The sequence below is a fragment of the Babylonia areolata genome, chromosome 7, assembly GCF_041734735.1.
Source record: "Babylonia areolata isolate BAREFJ2019XMU chromosome 7, ASM4173473v1, whole genome shotgun sequence".
NCBI classification, from domain to species: Eukaryota; Metazoa; Mollusca; class Gastropoda; order Neogastropoda; family Buccinidae; genus Babylonia; species Babylonia areolata.
Window position 1 is genome coordinate 38,776,462 of NC_134882.1, and position 18,006 is coordinate 38,794,467.

The 18,006-nt window shown below is 38.2% G+C and overlaps 1 protein-coding gene and 1 long non-coding RNA gene across 2 annotated transcripts in view; both read left to right on the plus strand.

Annotated features, from left to right (window-relative positions):
- The window catches only part of LOC143284020 (alpha-N-acetylgalactosaminidase-like), an 11,772-nt gene extending 1,206 nt beyond the window's left edge, over positions 1-10,566 (plus strand). Inside the window, exons 2-8 of the mRNA XM_076590567.1 lie at positions 637-813; positions 2,400-2,574; positions 3,347-3,521; positions 4,668-4,762; positions 6,073-6,234; positions 7,565-7,762; positions 8,939-10,566. Of these exons, the coding sequence (XP_076446682.1) occupies positions 656-813; positions 2,400-2,574; positions 3,347-3,521; positions 4,668-4,762; positions 6,073-6,234; positions 7,565-7,762; positions 8,939-9,193 (1,218 nt within the window). The 5' untranslated portion in view covers positions 637-655 and the 3' untranslated portion in view covers positions 9,194-10,566. The remainder of the gene's footprint in view (positions 1-636; positions 814-2,399; positions 2,575-3,346; positions 3,522-4,667; positions 4,763-6,072; positions 6,235-7,564; positions 7,763-8,938) is intronic.
- An 872-nt stretch (positions 10,567-11,438) lies between these two features.
- Positions 11,439-15,218, plus strand: LOC143284021 (uncharacterized). The gene is made up of 2 exons (XR_013055478.1): positions 11,439-12,389; positions 12,460-15,218. It is a non-coding gene; the product is annotated as an uncharacterized LOC143284021 (long non-coding RNA).
- The last annotated feature ends 2,788 nt before the right edge of the window (positions 15,219-18,006 follow it).

Below are 18,006 nucleotides of genomic sequence, written 5' to 3' on the forward strand. Positions count from 1 at the left end.
TTTTTGTTGTTTTTTTTCAGTTTATGCACCAAGAAACTTTCCCAGTGTAACCTTGAGGATGTTCTTCTGTTTTTTTACTTTTTCTTTAATTTTATATACCTGTATGCTGGTCTTTGTTTTAAAAAAAAAAAAAGTAAAAGTTGATGCATGTTGTGTTTATTGTGGGAAAAACAGCAACAACAACAACAACAAAAAAACAACTGTTTAACACTCTTAGCTTTATATATATATATATATATATATATATATATATATATATATATATATATATATATATATATTATAATTTATATATGTATATATATAGAGAGAGAGAAACAGCAACAACAACAAAAAACTGTTTAACACTCCTAGTTTTATATATATATATATATATATATATATATATAAAGCTAGGAGTGTTAAACAGTTTATATATATATATATATATATATATATAAGAGAGAGAGGGGGAGAGAGAGACAGAGTTTCATTTACTTGAACTGAAGTTGAACAGTTGCACAATGTCATGTGTAAAAACAGCAGCAGCAGCAACACACACACACACACACACACACACACACACACACACACACACACACATGTACACTTGCACTTTGTTCTACGTTTTACTCATGGAATTATTCTTTTGTGCAGATTCACTTGACCAAGAGCCATGGCTAGATTAGCACTGCTGTTGCTGGGGTTGATGATGACCCTTGGTGCACATGCACTTGACAATGGGTTAGCACGCACTCCGCCAATGGGATGGTTGTCATGGGAACGCTACAGGTGCAATACAGATTGTACAAACCAGCCAGATGAATGCATCAGGTATGACATTTGTTGTTGTTGTTTTTTGTTTTTGTTTTTTTGTTGTTTTTTAATCAAGTCAGAGATCAAATTGTGAACTTAACATGAGTATATATGTAATATATATATATATATATATATGATAGTCGTGTCCGACTATGACATCAGAACAGCAGAGAAGGCAACTGCTGTTCCGACTATTTGGGCTAGAATTTGATTATAGTGGAAAGTGTCTTGCCCAAGTACATCCCCACTCTCTTGGCCAAGAGGGTTTTAGGACAGTCGGCGTTGGGATGGTTCCCAAAGGCCAACTAGCCCACAAGGCTGCAGCACTAAGAGCCAGTGCAATTTTGCCTCCTAGTTGGAGAGTCATAGTCCTTCACAAAAGACTAAGCTGTAAATGATTTCCCATTGACTGGAGACCATTGATAATACAGCTCTCACTTTGCTGTTGGCCCAAATGTTAACTTATGTCCATCTGTGATATAAACATGAGTAGGACAGCACAAAACCCTCAGTGTGGTATTGCACAACAGTTTGTACATTCTGCTGTTGTACAGTTCAGCAAAACACACTGCAGCATTATTGCACAGCATAGCAGTTTTCACAGCAAAGCACAACTTGCAACAGCACAGCATAGCATGGTACCATAAAGCAGAGCATAACAATTAACACTCAGACCTGCCTAACATGATTTTTCCATAGTTTTTATAAAAATCAGTATATATATATATATATATGTATATATATATGTATATATATATATATTTTTTTTTTTTTTTTTTTTTTTTTTTTTACTAATTAAAGTATGTGACTTTGGTCACGGGGTTTTCATATGATGAAAAATAATAATCTCAAATAAACATCTTGTGCAGTCTGACTTCAGCACAGTTCCGCTGGGTATTTAACCTGAGTAACTATACAAAAAATGCTGACTTCACTTCCACTACTCAAGTTGTCAAGATGGCGACATCAAAAGCAAAGCTGTGTCTGATTGTCCTGTTGACATGATGACAGTGAATGATTGCTCTGTTAACAAGTTGAGGAATGTTGCAGAATGGTTAAGATGCTTGTTTGCCAGTATAGAGTCCACGAGGGTCTGGGTTCGAATCCTGCTAACACCCTTTCTCCCAAGTTTGACTGGAAAATCAAACTGAGCGTCTAGTCATTTAAACTGAGGCCCCATGTGCACTTGGCACACTGAAAAAGAACCCATGGCAACGAGAGTATTGTCCCCTGGCAAAATCATGTAGAAAAAATCCACGTGGATAGGTACACAAATATGCATGCACTCAAGGCCTGACTTAGCACGTTACCTGCCTAGCAGATGTGGTATACCGTATAGCGTATATGGATTTGTCTTGAGCGCAGTGTCACTTCCTGGAGAAACTGAAATCCATTAACTTCATGACTGTGATTATCCTTTTAATATTGAGACAGCGATTGAACTGTTCGCACTGACAGTATTACCCTGTTAACATTATGACAGCAGCAAAATCGTTGTCGTCTTAAGATTGCGACCAACTTGCCCTGATAACATTGTGCTAGTGATTTTCAGGGATGTCTCAACATTGTGACAATGTTGTCTTGCCATCATTGTCCTGCAGTGAGAAACTGTACATGGCGCAGGCAGATCGGATGGTGTCGGACGGGTACCGGGACGCCGGCTACGTCTACGTCAACATTGATGACTGCTGGCCACTGAAACAGCGCGACAGCAAAGGTCGCCTGGTGCCCGACCCCGCTCGCTTTCCTAGTGGCATGAAAGCCCTGGCGGATTATGTGAGTGGCATACTCATGTTTTTATTTTATCTTATTTTTTGGTTTAATAGTTTAATGATAGATAAAGCCATGAATTGGAAGTGATATATTACATAGTTTTTGTATATTTGTCCCCTTTTTTAGTTTAGCGTTTTGTTGTTGCTGTTCTTCGTTGTTTTTTGTTCAGTGGTCAAATGATGAATAAAAGTGTGAAGTGATGTGCAATAGCTTTGATTCTTTTAATTTATTTGTATATATATATACCTCGGTTGGATTCCATCACAAATTAATAAAGTTCTAGATGCAAATGTCATCAGTTTAGTTGCCATTGATGTCCAAATCAAGTTAATTTATTACTATTGGTGTGAAACACTGATGTCCAAATCAAGTTAGTTTATGTGAAATTGGTGTGAAATGAAAATGCTACTGAAAGAGAAACACTGTTGGAAAGCAAAAAAAATTTTAAAAATAAAATAAACAAAAAATAAACAAAACAACAACGAAAGAAATAACTTGAATTAAGTTTTTCAAGAACAGTTCCTGTTCCCGAAAGCCAAGATTTGATGTTGAGTTTAAAATGACGCTATACCAGAATGATCATATTATTACCCTTGGGATCTTATTACCCTTGTGATCATGTTAGTACCCCATTTACACCCCTTCTGCTTGCAAAAGTCCGCTTGCAGATCTTGCAAATGAACATGGGAATCGTAGCTCACAAATGATGGAAAGAAAAAAGACCAGGAAAACAACAAAAAAAACAACAACATCATGATGATTGTTGTTCCTCCAGATGCACAGCCGGGGACTGAAGCTGGGGATCTACAGTGACATGGGGACAGAGACGTGCGGGGGTTACCCTGGCAGCAAGTTCTACCTGGAGGAGGACGCACAAACGTTTGCTGACTGGGGCATCGACTCGCTCAAACTGGACGGCTGCTACTCCACAACTGATGACTTTGCTGAAGGTGGGATGGGTATTGTGTTGTGTTGCATTGTATTGTATTTTACTGAACTGCGTTACGTTACATTTTTTTTTGTCTCAGCAAATTTCTCTGTGTGAAGTTCCGGCTCTCTCTCTCTGAGGGGAAAGAGTGAGTCTGCTTTTTTTTTTTTCTTTTTTTTTCATGTGTATTAGTTCTACTTTCATTAGTTAGTATTGAAGTGGATTTTCCTTAAGAACTTTACCTGGGACAATCTTTTTTTTGTGTGTGGTGAGTATCTGTTTGCTCTGTTTTTTTACATTTCTATAGCTCAGCAGAATCATGAAATGGATTAAATTGGACACACACACACACACACACACACACACACACACACACACACACACACACACACACACACTGAGAGTTTAAAACACACACACAGAGTTGTATTGAAAGCAATGCACATACATGAACACATACAAACTTTCATTGTTTCCTCCCTCCTCCCCCCATCTCTCTTCCTGTCTGTCCATCTGTCTCTCTGTCTCTCTCTCTCAACACACAAGTTGAATGGAAACACGCAGACACACACACACACACACACACACACACTCACACACTTGCATTGAAATTTAAAAACAATACACTTGCATGCACACCATTTAAGATATAAAGACTTCATGTTTGTGTTGTTTTTTCAGTTTATGTGTGCCTATGTGCAGATGTATACCAATTCAGTGATTCACAATGCACCTTGATATTTTTCTTCTTTTCTTTTTAAGATTTTTTTTTTTTTTAATTGCTAGAGAGCCTTCCAAATGCATTTTAAAAGCATCTTTCTGGTTCATTCAGCTTAAGCTTCAGGGTCACTTGTGCATGTGCGCAAATGGACTTGGAATAATGTATTACATGCATTTGTGTATTTGAAGCCTTTGACATAGGCTGGAAAAGTTTTTTTGAGACTGAGTTACTGATCGGTATACATGTGTTTGTGTGTGCATATGTGGGTATGCTATTTAGTTTATGAATGCTAATTTGTGTGGGGTCAGGGGGTGAATGTGCTGGGGGGATGCATGTGTGTTTGTATGTTTGAGCATGTGCTCATGTATACAAATATATGTGTATGCAGGTTTGTTTGTGTGTATGCGCGTATGTGTGTGAATACATATATTTGTGTGTGTGTTGCAGGGTACCCAATTATGGGGTTTTTTCTGAACAAGACGGGACGACCCATTCTCTATTCCTGTAGTTGGCCAGCCTACATCACGGGCAAGGGTGCCATTGTCAGTACTTCCCCTTCCTTCAGTATCTTAATTACAGTGCAATATTCTGGTCACATGGATTTTAAAAGCCATGTGCAGTTGGCTGGTCTATAAGCAGCCTTGTTTTTTGAAAAGTCTGTATTGAAAAATTAAAAAAAAGAGAGAGACCATTTGCAAACTGAAATTTGAAATTTCTTGACATGAATTTCGTTGCAAAACGTTTCCTCTGTTGAGGGAGCAAAATTTTTGATGTTGCATGCAAACTTTACCAATCTTTTGGCAGATCGTATCTCAGTTGTAGTATTTGATAAGATCTGTAGTGTTTGATAAGATCTACCAGGTCCATTACTTGAGCAGATTGCTCCTTTATTTGCCACATGTTTTTCCTGAAGAGAGCTCCATCAAAATCAAGTTCCTTGATTAGGTTGTTATAAACACCCTTCTGCTGCTTAATCCTTGAAATATTGTTCACAAAGGTTTGGAGCTTCCTGTTTGCTTTATATTTCTTCTACAGTAACAGAACTGCACAGAAAATTCTCTCATTTTCAACAAAAGAGTGCTTGCTTTGATTGTGCACTACTGGTGCCATGTTTTCAGTCAAAACTGGCGCGCAAATTTCATATCATGGATGGATATCTCATTTTTCTTTGCATGCACATTTCGCATGAATTCTTCGCGTGCGAATTTCTAGTAATTTTTTTCAGAGCTATAGAATTTCAACTGAAGCACTTTTGTATAATGAAGTTATTTTAGATTTGTAGATCCATATTTCTTGTATGGTTTTCAGACAGTGTAATAAAATGATATCTTATTTACTGATCAAATATAGTTATTGTTTGTAAGCCACATGTACTTTTCCAGTGGTTATATGCATATTAAATGTATTTCTAACCATTCCTGATTGAAAAAAGTTGAGAACAAGAGTGCTTGGTGGGGGGGGGGGGTTGTGCGCGATGAAAAAAGACCAGAAAGATTTTTGACAGACTATCTATTGCAATAACATACTTGCTGCATGTGAACATGAAACATTCACAAGAATAAACTAAGTGCATAAAACTGTTAATAAAAGGAGATAGTTGGCTTGTTTTTTTGTCATTTTAAATTATTGAAGCCTGCTGTAAAAACAATTTTGGTACCCTAACAAAAACATTTTGAAGAAAATCATGATATTGCTGATTTTGTCAATATGACTTTCTAACAAAACTGGGTGTGTTTTTGTTTTTTTTTTGTTTGTTTGTTTGTTTTTGTTGTTTTTTTGTTTTGTTTTTTTCTTTCTCAGCCGCCTTACAAAGGCATTGCCAAGTCTGCAATCTTTTAAAATTCTTTTTCAGCCACCTTACAAAGACATTGCCAAGTCCTGCAACCTGTGGCGAAACTATGCTGACATTGGCGACTCCTGGCAGAGTGTTTATAGCATAGTTTCGTGGTTCTCTCAGGACAAAGGAAACTTCACTGACGTTGCTGGGCCTGGGAACTGGAATGACCCAGACATGGTGAGTTGTTGTTCTTTGAAACTGAGAGTGACAGGCGCAGGAGTTGAGTGGTTAGAATGTTGGGCTTCAAATCTGAGGTTGCTGGGTTGGAGTCCCGGTCACAGTGCCCGTCAGAATAAGGGTGGAGATTTTTTTTCGATCTCTCAGGTCAGCAGATGTGCAGACCTGCCAGTGCCCGCATGTGTTTGCGCAGACACAAAATTTTTCTCCTATGAGGCATCAGTAGAATCATACTGTATTGGTGTTCAGCCATGAAGCGTGTGTAGGAACCCCTACTGAAGCATCTGACCTCTGAACCAGGTTTTTGGTAATGATGATGATAAGACCAGGTATTTATGACGAGTTATACCTCTCCACTATAATCAAATTCTAGCCCAAATGGTCGGAACAGCAGTTGCCTCCTCTGCTGTTCTGATGGTCATAGTCGGACACAACTGACTATCATGTATATATATATACCTCTGTAGTACAGGAGCCCAGAGTGCAAACAATGTTCATCATAATAGAGAAAATTGTAACAGAAATTGATAACACAGAGCAATATGATCAAGACTGTAAGGCATGGAATGTGTTTCTGTTAGTGACAAAACACACACACACACACACACACCACACCACACCATACCATACCATACCACACCACATAAGCCAACACCTAGACAACCATGAACAGATATGTAATAGTTATTTTAGTAGGCCAAATTGGTAATGACATTTCGTTTCAGCATGACGAATTTGGTAAGAAAGTTTACTCTAGGTGACGGGATCAGCGAATGAAAAGGCGTGCTGTCCTTGTAATCATTTTTTACAGTGTGAGACAGTCAGAGAAATGTGAATCAGCAGATGAAGGGGATGGAAGATAAGGCTGAACAAGGTGAGACAAGAGCATGTCTTGATGTGCCCGAAAGTGTATTGAAACACATGCAAGACATTTTTTTAATCAGTTCTGTGTTTTGTATATGTGGAAGGTGGCAGAATATTTCAGATGCCTATCTGCCAGTACAGTTTGAATGGGTTGACATGGGTTTGAATCCTGGTCTCATTCTTTCTCCCTAATTTGACTAGAAAATCAAACTGAGCACACAGTCATTCAGATCAGACAATGAAATGAGGCTCCATGTGCAGCAGGCAGTTGATGCACAAGAAATCTACTCTAAGATAGGTAAACAAATCTTTATATGCATGCACTCGAAAGCCTTACTAACACTTTGGGTTATGCTGCTGGTCAGGCATCCACCCAGCAGATGTGATGTAGCATATATATATATGGACTTATCTGAACGCAGTGACACCTTCTTGAGAGGGTGAAACTGAAACGGATGTGTCGCAGCTGATCGTTGGGAACTATGGGTTGAGCTACGACCAGCAGCGGGTCCAGATGGCGATCTGGGCAATGATGGCGGCCCCCATGTACATGTCCAACGACCTCCGCAACATCAGGCCGGAGTCTCGGGACCTGCTGCTGAACCGCCGGGTCATCGCCATCAACCAGGACCCCCGCGGCATTCAGGGAAAGAGACTGTTCAAGGTAAATAATAATAATAATAATTAGTATTTTAAAAGCGCTGAATCTTGTGCAGAGACAAATCAAAGAGCTTTCACACCAGTCAGTCACACGCATGCATAACTCTAGAGAGAGAAAAAAACTGAAAAACAACCAAGGGGCAGGGAAGGGAGGCTATCTTGGGAAGAGGTGGGTTTTTGAGGCCAGACTTGAAAGAGCTGAGTGCAGAGACCTGACGTTGCGAAAGAGGATGTTTATTCCGAATGCAAGGTCCAGAGACAGAAAGAGCGATGGCCGACAGTGGAGTGTTTGAATCTGGGTATGTGTGGACAGAGTGGATCGGAAGCTGATCGTAGAGGAGATGAGTGGTAGATGTGAAGGCGGCCACAGAGATAGGAAGGGGCAGATTTGTGAATGCATTTATAACAAAAGGAAAGGTGAGGAAAATATATTCATGATGATGATGATGAAGGTAATAGTGATGATGTTAATGTAAGAATGATAATAATATAGTTCACATATTAGGTTTATACAAGTTTTAAACATTCTTTTTAATTTTCAAAAACCTTTTTCTTCATTTCTTTTTTTGTCATGTATTTGCTCCTTTTTTTCTTTTTCTTGGTCAGGCATTTTTTTCTTTCTGTCTTTTTTTCTTCTTTTTTTCCATACAACAAATGTGTAATATCAGTCTGAATACTTTGACACCTACTTGAAACAAACTTTGAAAAATGACAAAGTTTTATATTTTACCTTTCTTCACCAGCCAATATAAGCAAATAAAAATGTTGGTGACTGATAAAACTCAACTGCATTGAATTTAAATTTATTTGGAAAATAATTATCGCTAAAGGATCAATCCAAACCAAATCATTGAAGTAGCAGAATGTGATTGTGAGTGGGTTTTTATGTGTATCAGTATGACGTTTTTACCCTACCACAGAAGCAGCCATACTCTGTTTTAGGGAGTGTGCATGTCAGGTATTTTCATGTCTCTGTTACCGTGCGAATGCTGACATGGCTTAGGAGATCTTATAGGCATGCATTTGCATCTGTCTATGATTTTGAAGCTGTTCAGTGGCAATTTTATTTTATAACAGCAGTTTAATGATCATATACTGCTTGTTTTATTTTCCTCAGGATGGCAATGAATTTTATACCAGCAGTTTAATGGTTTTATACCACTTGTTTTATTTTCTTCAGGAAGGCAACATTGAATTGTGGGTTCGCCCCATCTCCCCCGCGGGAACGTTCGCCATAGCAGTGGTGAACTACTCGCAGGGCGGAGGTCCGAACCGCGTGCAGCTGTCCCTGGCCAGCTTTGGGCTGAAGGGCAGCAAGTACAACGTGACGGAGGTGTTTGATGGCAAGTCTGTGGGCGTCTTCTCCCTGACCGACAAGATGACCATCAGTGTGAATCCTTCTGGGGTCTTCTTCGCTGTGGCCAAAGGCCTGTAACCACCATGACGCGTGCGTTTGTGTGTGTTCAGGTATCGTCTCACCAGGCTATTGTCTTTGCACTAAAAGTGTTTTTGATACAGCACAAATTTATTGATTTCAGTGCTTACAGTCACACAGACATTCACACTCACTCACACATTCTCTTGAGTTGAGGAAGATAAAATGTATGGTGGGGTGCAGGAAGCATTTATCATAATTCTTGTCAATAAAAGGATTTTTTTTTTTTATGAACAAGTTTTCCATACTCAAAATTGTATACAATGTTACTTGAACAGCAGGTGTGTACAGGTGGGTTACCATCATGATTCTACCACTCAAATATCACTAGCTTGACGGATTTGTATGTTGAGAGTTTCATTCATTTGTCTTTTTTGCATCTTTTTTTTTTCACCAATGTTTTTTTACAGTGCCATTCCATTTCATGAAATCTTTGGTGGTTATCTTTTGTTAGTAAAATTAAGTATTAGTATGCAGTTTTGTTTGTGGGTGATTTTTTTCACCCCATGAACTTCGTCCATTGGACATCCTAGAGGCGAAGTGAAAGTTCTGAAATTAGTTGAAGAAATTGAAGAGATGTACAGTTGTTGTTTTTAATGAATATATATAAGGTGTTGATGTTAAAGATGAAAGTTTTGAAATAAGTTGAAGACATTGCAGAGATAATATTAATAGGTGATGGTGTTTTGTTTTGTTTGTCCCTTGATAAAGCACTTTGTGTATTGATATTTGTAACTGGACTGTTTGTGAAAAAAATGTGAAATGTAAGAAAAGAAGTACATATATTAAATGATTAAGACGAAAATGCTACTGGATAGAAAAGTGAAAGGCGAGTCATTGGCGTTCACATTTCTTAATTTCATATGCATGGTTTCTGATTTGGATCATAATAGACAAGTAAAACTTACAAAAATGAATAGACAAGTAAAACTTACAAAAAGGTCCAATTTATTTCATTCAGACAATGCTTGAGTGTGTGCCTGCATTTCTGTGAGTTTGTGAACAGTGTGGGTGTGTATGTCACTGTGTGTACCCATTTTAGTGAAGTGCCTTGAGTTGTATGTGGATTCACATTGTTGTTATTATATTATCTATATTCTTTTATCATTTCAGAAGCACTTTTGTCTTGTTTCTCTGTTGAAAGCAACAAATCGGAACCAGTTTCTTTGTTATGTGTGTGTGTCTGCGGAGCATACTTTTAGTTTACCCGACCCTCTGCATCTCGTTAATGTCAATACGCAGTTAAAGAAGCTGAAATAGGATGGTGGGAAACTTTATGCTTTGGCAGCAGGTAGCTCTAATGTATAATGAAAACAGGATGAGTATTACTAACCTGTTTTTAATCATTTAAAATTTCATTGCCTAACTTGAAATTTTTTTTTTTTTTTTTTTTAAATCCTAACACCTACAAATGGGCGTCCTTAACAGCATGCTTGCGTACAAAGATGACAAAACTGACCAGACTTCATACAGCACTTTGATTTTGATGTTGTTGCCAACAACACAAAATAGATGGCATTGTGTGGTGACAATCACTGACAGGGTCAAGTGAATTAATGCACAAAGGGCCTGTGGCATCGGATCATATCAGTCATTCCAAACATTCCATTTTTTGTACAGGTAGAGTCAGAAGATAAGAATTATCATTATGACAGCTTGCCACGAAGGGTGTAGAACTGTCCGAAGAGCTTGCATTTTCATTGGTTTAAACCAGTACGTGTATAGAATTATTGTGAGACCTTGCATCTTTTTCAAATTATTGCCTGAAACTAATGTGGGAAATAATTGTCATCAGAAATTATGTGATTGCCTGTATGGGTATATATATATATATATATAATTGTCATGAGAGTTTGGGATTTAATTGGCTGAAGCTAGTATGGGTATACATAGGCCTGTTAGGCAAGTTTGGCTTTTTTTTTGTCTGAAAGCAGTGTTGAGATTATTTCAGGGGGAAAAAAAGTAGTCATGAATGGTTGCAATATACTGGCTGAGATTATTTTCATCTTGCATTCTCTTTCAGTCAGAAAGGCTGATGTGGACCATTTTTAGACATTAGTTTGTTTTTGTTTTTACACTTGCCAGCTTGACCACTACGTGAAGAGAAGGAGAATGTTTGCAGGAGATAAAAATTTGTGTCTGGGTACACAAGGTTTGTTATTATATCGTGTGACTGCAACAAGGATCCAGATGTTTTGGAGTAGTTTTTGTTTTTTTTTGGGGGGGGGGGGGGGGGGGGGAGTGGGCTTGGCTGTGTATTGGTGATTGTGTATGATGGTCTTACTTTAGTACTTTATACAGTGTTGTCATTTTAACATTAATAGTTTTCTGCCATTTTTGTACATGGTATTTCACATTATTTTGCATTCCATTTTTTTTTTTTTTTTGCTTGTTTGTTTTGTTGTTGTTTTTGTCAACACTATATAACAGGGTTTGTTTCTTTTTAATTCGATGTTCACTGCAATGGTAATGTTCACTTTTAGTCACTGAGTGAACTGATTTTAGTATTTCTTCAGTATTGATTTCTTTAATGGCATTTTGACCTTTAAATTTTTGCTTTTGTTTAATTTTGTTTTGGTATTTGAGCAGGCTTTTCAGTCAGGCATTCCAGGGTCTCAAACTGTTAAGAAGTACAACTGTCAGTCACTGGTAATTGTTAACTTTGTCTGCTTTTTACCCCATGCATGCTGGTGTAAACCAACTTTGACTCCTTTTTTTTTTTTTCATTAATAAGCAGTTGAGCAGGGCTGGGGGGCTTTGTTAGTTTTTTTGTTTAACTCAGTTCATAGACATCATATAAAACATGTGACTGCTTCATGAAGTGGGCAATATGCAGAGTATTTCATTATAAAAAAACAAAACAAAAAGAGTACACTATGTTTTTATTCATAACATGGTAAACATCTTTGGGAATGGTTTTCTTTGTGGCTCTGTTTCTTTAAGTCCAGCAGGTGCGTCTGGCAGTATGATTGAGGGAAGGTAGAGAAGGTTAAAGTGTGCCTTTATGCTTCATCATGTGCTCTGATGTGTGAAGAGCAAGAGAGGGAGGTTTTGCATGCGGTGTCTTGTCATGTGTGGGGAGTGGGCTGAATGGTTTGCTCTTCTATCATGTGTGTGGGCAGTGGGATTGAATTGTGAATTGTTAGCTTTTTTTAATGGTGTGTTGTGATTTTTATGAACATGATCACTTTTAATAGTCTGTATTTGATTTTTTTTTTTTTTTTTTGTGTGTGTGTGAGGGGTGTGTGGAGGGGATATGCTTTCAGGTTTGTATTTGACTTTGAGGAGCTAGTCTTAATCATTCCTTGGGAGCTGTGTGTAAAACTAACAGTGATATTGTGATGTAATGATATTCAGTGTTTTTGTTGTTGTTGTTTTTACATAGGTGCTTTTATGTTCCAGTGTAAAACCAACAAATGACCCACAGCAGGGATGCTTGAGGTTCTCTCTCTCGGAGATTAAATATACCAAGTGCAGAATAAGGTATAGAAATCTTTTATTGTATCCAAAACATTGCCAGTGGAAGACAAGCATTGCACATCAAGTAATAATATCAAATATTTTGCAACATGTTTTGTTTTTTGTTGTTTTTTTAACTAAAGCAATTGGAAGAAGCATGTAACATTGCAAAGGTCTAACTTAAAGAATGTTTAATTTGTACAACCCTGTTCGAATATGTCAATATCTGTACCATTGTGATTTTTTTTTTTTCTACTCCCCAATATATTTTTTGTCGTGATGTCTGAAAGGCTTGGCGATGGGGTTTTGTATCTGTTGTATGACATATTGTCTGTGTTCATTAGAAACTAACTTTTTTTTTTTCTCTTCTGTTTTTTGTTCTTGGTTGTTGTTTTTTTCTCACCTGTTCTCTCCCGTTCAGCAATATATGCTGTGGTCATGTATTCAACGTGTTAGGCAATACACAGTTTTGAGCACTCTCCACCTACTGCTCAACCCCTCTCACCTATCCTCCCACCCCACATCCCCCTTTGAACATTTTAACAAAATGAAATGAAAAAGAAATAAACAAATGACATAAATACAACCAAGTAACCATAAAGTTAGCAGTTAGAATAAAAAGAAACAAAGAAGGCAAGTAATTAAACTGGTAAGAATGAAGATGGGCCACAGATACACACACACACACACAATGTAAATGCACCAATTTATGGTCTAGACACCCTCTGCCCACACAAGTACACACCAAAGCTCCATCCTGTATCCTCCACACACATGCATTCACTTTGGCATGCAAATGTTATGAGCATTTCACAGACACATTGAGACACCACACACACACAGGCCAACAAACATATTGCATAGGTCTAGCACAAGGCAACATAACACATGCAACTGCCCACCATCACCCCCCTCACCCTCGTCGCTCCCCACATGGGCCCACAATACACACACACACACACCAACCCCAAAATTAAACATTTCAGAGACCACAATAAAAATCAAAAAATGCTGGAGCATCAACAGAAAATATACGGACAAGGAAAACTGCACAGACTTTTTGGAGACAGATGGGTGAAGAAGCCAAAAATACAAAATGGAGACAGGGCTGTAACATTAAGCTCGGCGGTTAATGTTTAACATGCAATTTACAGTAAAAGTTTGAACTTAAGTCTGACTCAACACTTCCCCCACCTTTAAAAAAAAAAAAATAAAAAAAAAAAAAAAATACAGAGACCCCATCTGTCATTTTGTTTTGTTTTTTGTTGTTGTAAGTCCACCTTTTCTGTTTTCCTGATCTTTCCATATATTTATTTGTCAAACTTGTCATATGCACGCATGGACAATTTATTTCTCATTTTAATTTTGGTAATTGGACAATATTTTAACTTTGGAAATATATTTTTGTAAGTTGACTAGTCAGTTTCCCTGCTATATTAATATTCATTTGACATTGTCAGAGACATAGGTAATTTCTACTCCGGCAGCATAATGATAATGTATTTTTCTTGACATAATCAGCCCTTTTTTTTTTTTTTTTTTTTTTTTTTACTACAAGTACAAATAGCCCAAGACATGGATAGACTGATTTAACATAATAACAGCAAGTCCAGTTGTTGTTCCAGACTTAGGCATTATATCACAGAAAAAAAATCAAATGCAAACTTGAACACATTGTAAATAGTGCTTAAAACAAGAACAGCACCTGTCCAAAATCACTTTTCAGTGTATAGACATTTAAATATATTAAAGACCAACCAACAAGAACAAGAAGATTAAAGCTAACCCACAGCTGAGGTTCCAGCACATTTGATTGTTAGCTTGAATGACAAATCTTTCTTTGGAAAAGATTTGACCAAAAAAAAAAAGGTATTTGGAAAACAAAGGGAATAAGGTGCCAAGTCATCCTAGTAATCTATCAACTGACGTGCCATGGTTATCAAACCACCACCTGTTTCCAGGATAACAGTCAGATTTTGGGAGAAGGGGGGGGTGGGGGGGTCAGTTTTCATTGGTTTTATTCATTTTTGTCGTCCTTTGTTCTTTCGCTATGTATTGATAATTTATCAACCAATCTCTTATCTGTGTTGCAATTAATTATTTTTAAAGTAACATATATGACATTAGCAGCCTTGAATTACTACAGACCCATTCTGTGCAGATGCATAAATAAAACGGTGATTTCTTAAGAAGAAAAAAAAATCCTAAACACAAAAATAATTATATATGCATTATACACAAAAACAAACATTAAAAAAGGGGGAGGGCTTTCAAAACCAGAAACTTTTTCCAGCAGGCAACTCACACCTTCGTGTAAAGAAAATACAACATAACGAAAGTGCTGGGAAAATCACATTCCCTTGGTGAAAAAAAAAGGGGGGGGGGAAAGCACAGCACTTTGTAAAATCTCTGCTTGCGTTTGCTTTATAACAAAATAAACATGCGCATACGTCAATCAGACACAAAACATGTGGGAACACACACATACACACACACGAATATGAATGGAAGGACATCTTCACCTAATTATCCAGTCCAGAAACAGATCCCCCACCCCCCTTCCCCAGACCCCACCTCCCCCAAAAAACAAACGAACTCAACACTTTCAAGTAAAGAAACAATAAAGGTGACGCTAGTGGATAACCAGCAAAGCAGAACATACAGAAAGAGGCAACAGAAGAAACAAAAACAAGGTGACAGAAGAAAAGGAAACATAGCACAGGATTTCCAGAAGGTGAACTCGAATGGTGGGATGATGAGAATGTGCCCGACATGAAATCGAGTTTCTATAGGTTTGAGTCAAATATAATTCTATACGGGCCAGTGTTTTCACTGTTCCCCCTCCTCTGGACCCTGAGTTTGGATCTGGGTGCCAGGACTGCTGGTGAGACAATGAACACAGGGCGCATTGCCACAGTGCAGTGTCTGTTGATCTTTTTTTTTAATTTTATATGCACTAAATTGCATGCTGCACATGGGATTTCAGTTATTGTCTCATATCCAAAAGACTCGCCCAAGCTACCACACAAAGTCTAGTGGAGGGAGGAGTAAAATCCTGGTCGATATGATTATAACTCTGGACACTCGCTTCCTCATCGGGAAAGGGAAGAATTGTGGGTGTGCTTCATTCCTGCTACTATCTTTCTTCTGCGTTCGTGGGTTGCAACTCCCATGTTCATTCGTATGCACACAGTGGGATTTTACATGTATGACTGTTTTTACCCTGCCATGTAGGCAGCCATACTCCACTTTTGGGGGTGCATGCTGGGTATGTTCTTGTTTCCAGCTCATTTGTTGATCTGGGAGTTCGGAAAAATCTCCACCCTTTACCCACCAGGCACCATCACCAAGATTTGAACCCGGGACCTTCAGATTGAAAGTCCAACACTTTAACCACTCAGCTATTGCGCCCGTCGTTAATATCCCTTATTAATAATAGTTGAGTTAATTTATTACCTTTATCCACAGAAGATGAAAATAACCAGTTACTCCCCTCATTTGTACTGAATAATTATCTCCCTGTGTGTGTGATTTCTCCGTTTGATAATTATTCAAGCTGCACAGGGATAATTTTGCAAACCCTTGCCATGCCCTTCAAGCTGCACAGGGATAATTTTGCAAACCCTTGCCATGCCCTCCGCGCCCCCCAAGCCCCGCCCTGCCTTTGTCCCTATACAACCTCTCCCATTTTGTTGTTATTGTTGTCCCTACCAATCAAAAATTAATGATTTTCAACAGAACTTAGACACAGGCAACTCTTGTTGCCATCAATGACAAAGTGCACATTAACCTTCAGTTCCAATGCAGGTTGTGTAGCTATACCACCGCTCCCTTTATTTCGTTGTGATTCCATGAATGTACCAATCCAATACCAGCCAGTGAATCGGGTTGATCTTTCCACAACAGTAAGCACAACCCAAAATTGGGTATTCAAACTTTTTTTTTTTTTAATCCACACACTGGATCCAGAGACACATCATGGTGGTTTTGTCAAACTTCCCTTAATGCCATGAAGGCAGCTTTGTGTGCCCAGAGGGTCTTTGGCAATCTTGTTTGAACAATCAGTACACAGTTGGTGTGAAGACGGTTCATGGTCAGCACAGAATTGACGTGAGGACAGTTTACGGTCAGCACAAAAAACGATGTGAAGACAACTACTATATAAGTAATATTAATAAGCAGCACACCGTTGACTTGTACAGAGCTGATGATCACAGCTGACACGAAGAAAGCTGACAATCAGCTTGCAGTTGACTTGAAGGCAGCTTATGTTCAGCACACATCTTGCAAAATGTTGGGTAATGTTTGTAAAGGAGTTACAAACCTGCCTGTGCTTTGATTAAACGAGTGCTGTCCTTTTAATGGCAACAATTATACCCTCTCTCTATCTCTCTCTGTAACACACATGCACACAGTCACACACACATTCCAAAGAATTCTATATGAATAATAATAAACAACCTTGCATGGTCCTAGCTGAGTGTGGGGAGGCAGAACGAACAGTCTACATTGTGTGTGCCCGAACTCTCCTATCCTGCTGTGTCAATGGGAAGATGGAATATGAATCAGTTAAGTATTGGGCAATTATGCTGTTTTCTTCGGACTCTTCTTTTCTATTTTCTGTTCTGTCAGCTCATCTCTATCTGTGCTCATCAACACGTGATTCCCCAACGCTCTCAGAGCACCCGAGTCTGATATCCCAAACCAACAGACTGGGCAAGATTGTCACATAGCACCATGAGGTTTGTTGTTGTTTTGGGGGAATAGTGGTATAGTTCACACAAACATTGTTTCTGCCTGGTCAGCTAGTCATTCTCCTATGTGCTATTGGTCAGCATTGCATGGTGACCAAACCAGTACTTAACAAAATAAATGTGAATACAGAGAAATCTGATGTGATAAAAAGTTAATACAACATTGCACACAACACAGCCATGAAAGACCACAAACAACTACAGATGGTGTTAACTGCCACAGGCACACATGGCTTCAAGAATTAAAGCGGTCGGCAAATTGAGTCATGACTGGATGTTATGAGCTCAACACTTACCTATATATATATAATATATATATATATATATTTATATATATATTTATATATATATATATGCAGATAGTGTAGTGCTTTAAATCAATTCTTATCAAAACAACATGTATTGAAAATGCCTGCTTTCCCAGGTTGCCTGAATGGGATTATTTCACAAATTGTTTGCACCAGCCTCATCTGTCGAATACACACATCTTTTGATTTTTATGTGGGACTTGATTGAAGTAAGTGTGCGTAGTGCAACGCACAAATAAACACTTCATTAGTTTTACACAGACACCGCCATATACTGATATAAGCATGGGGC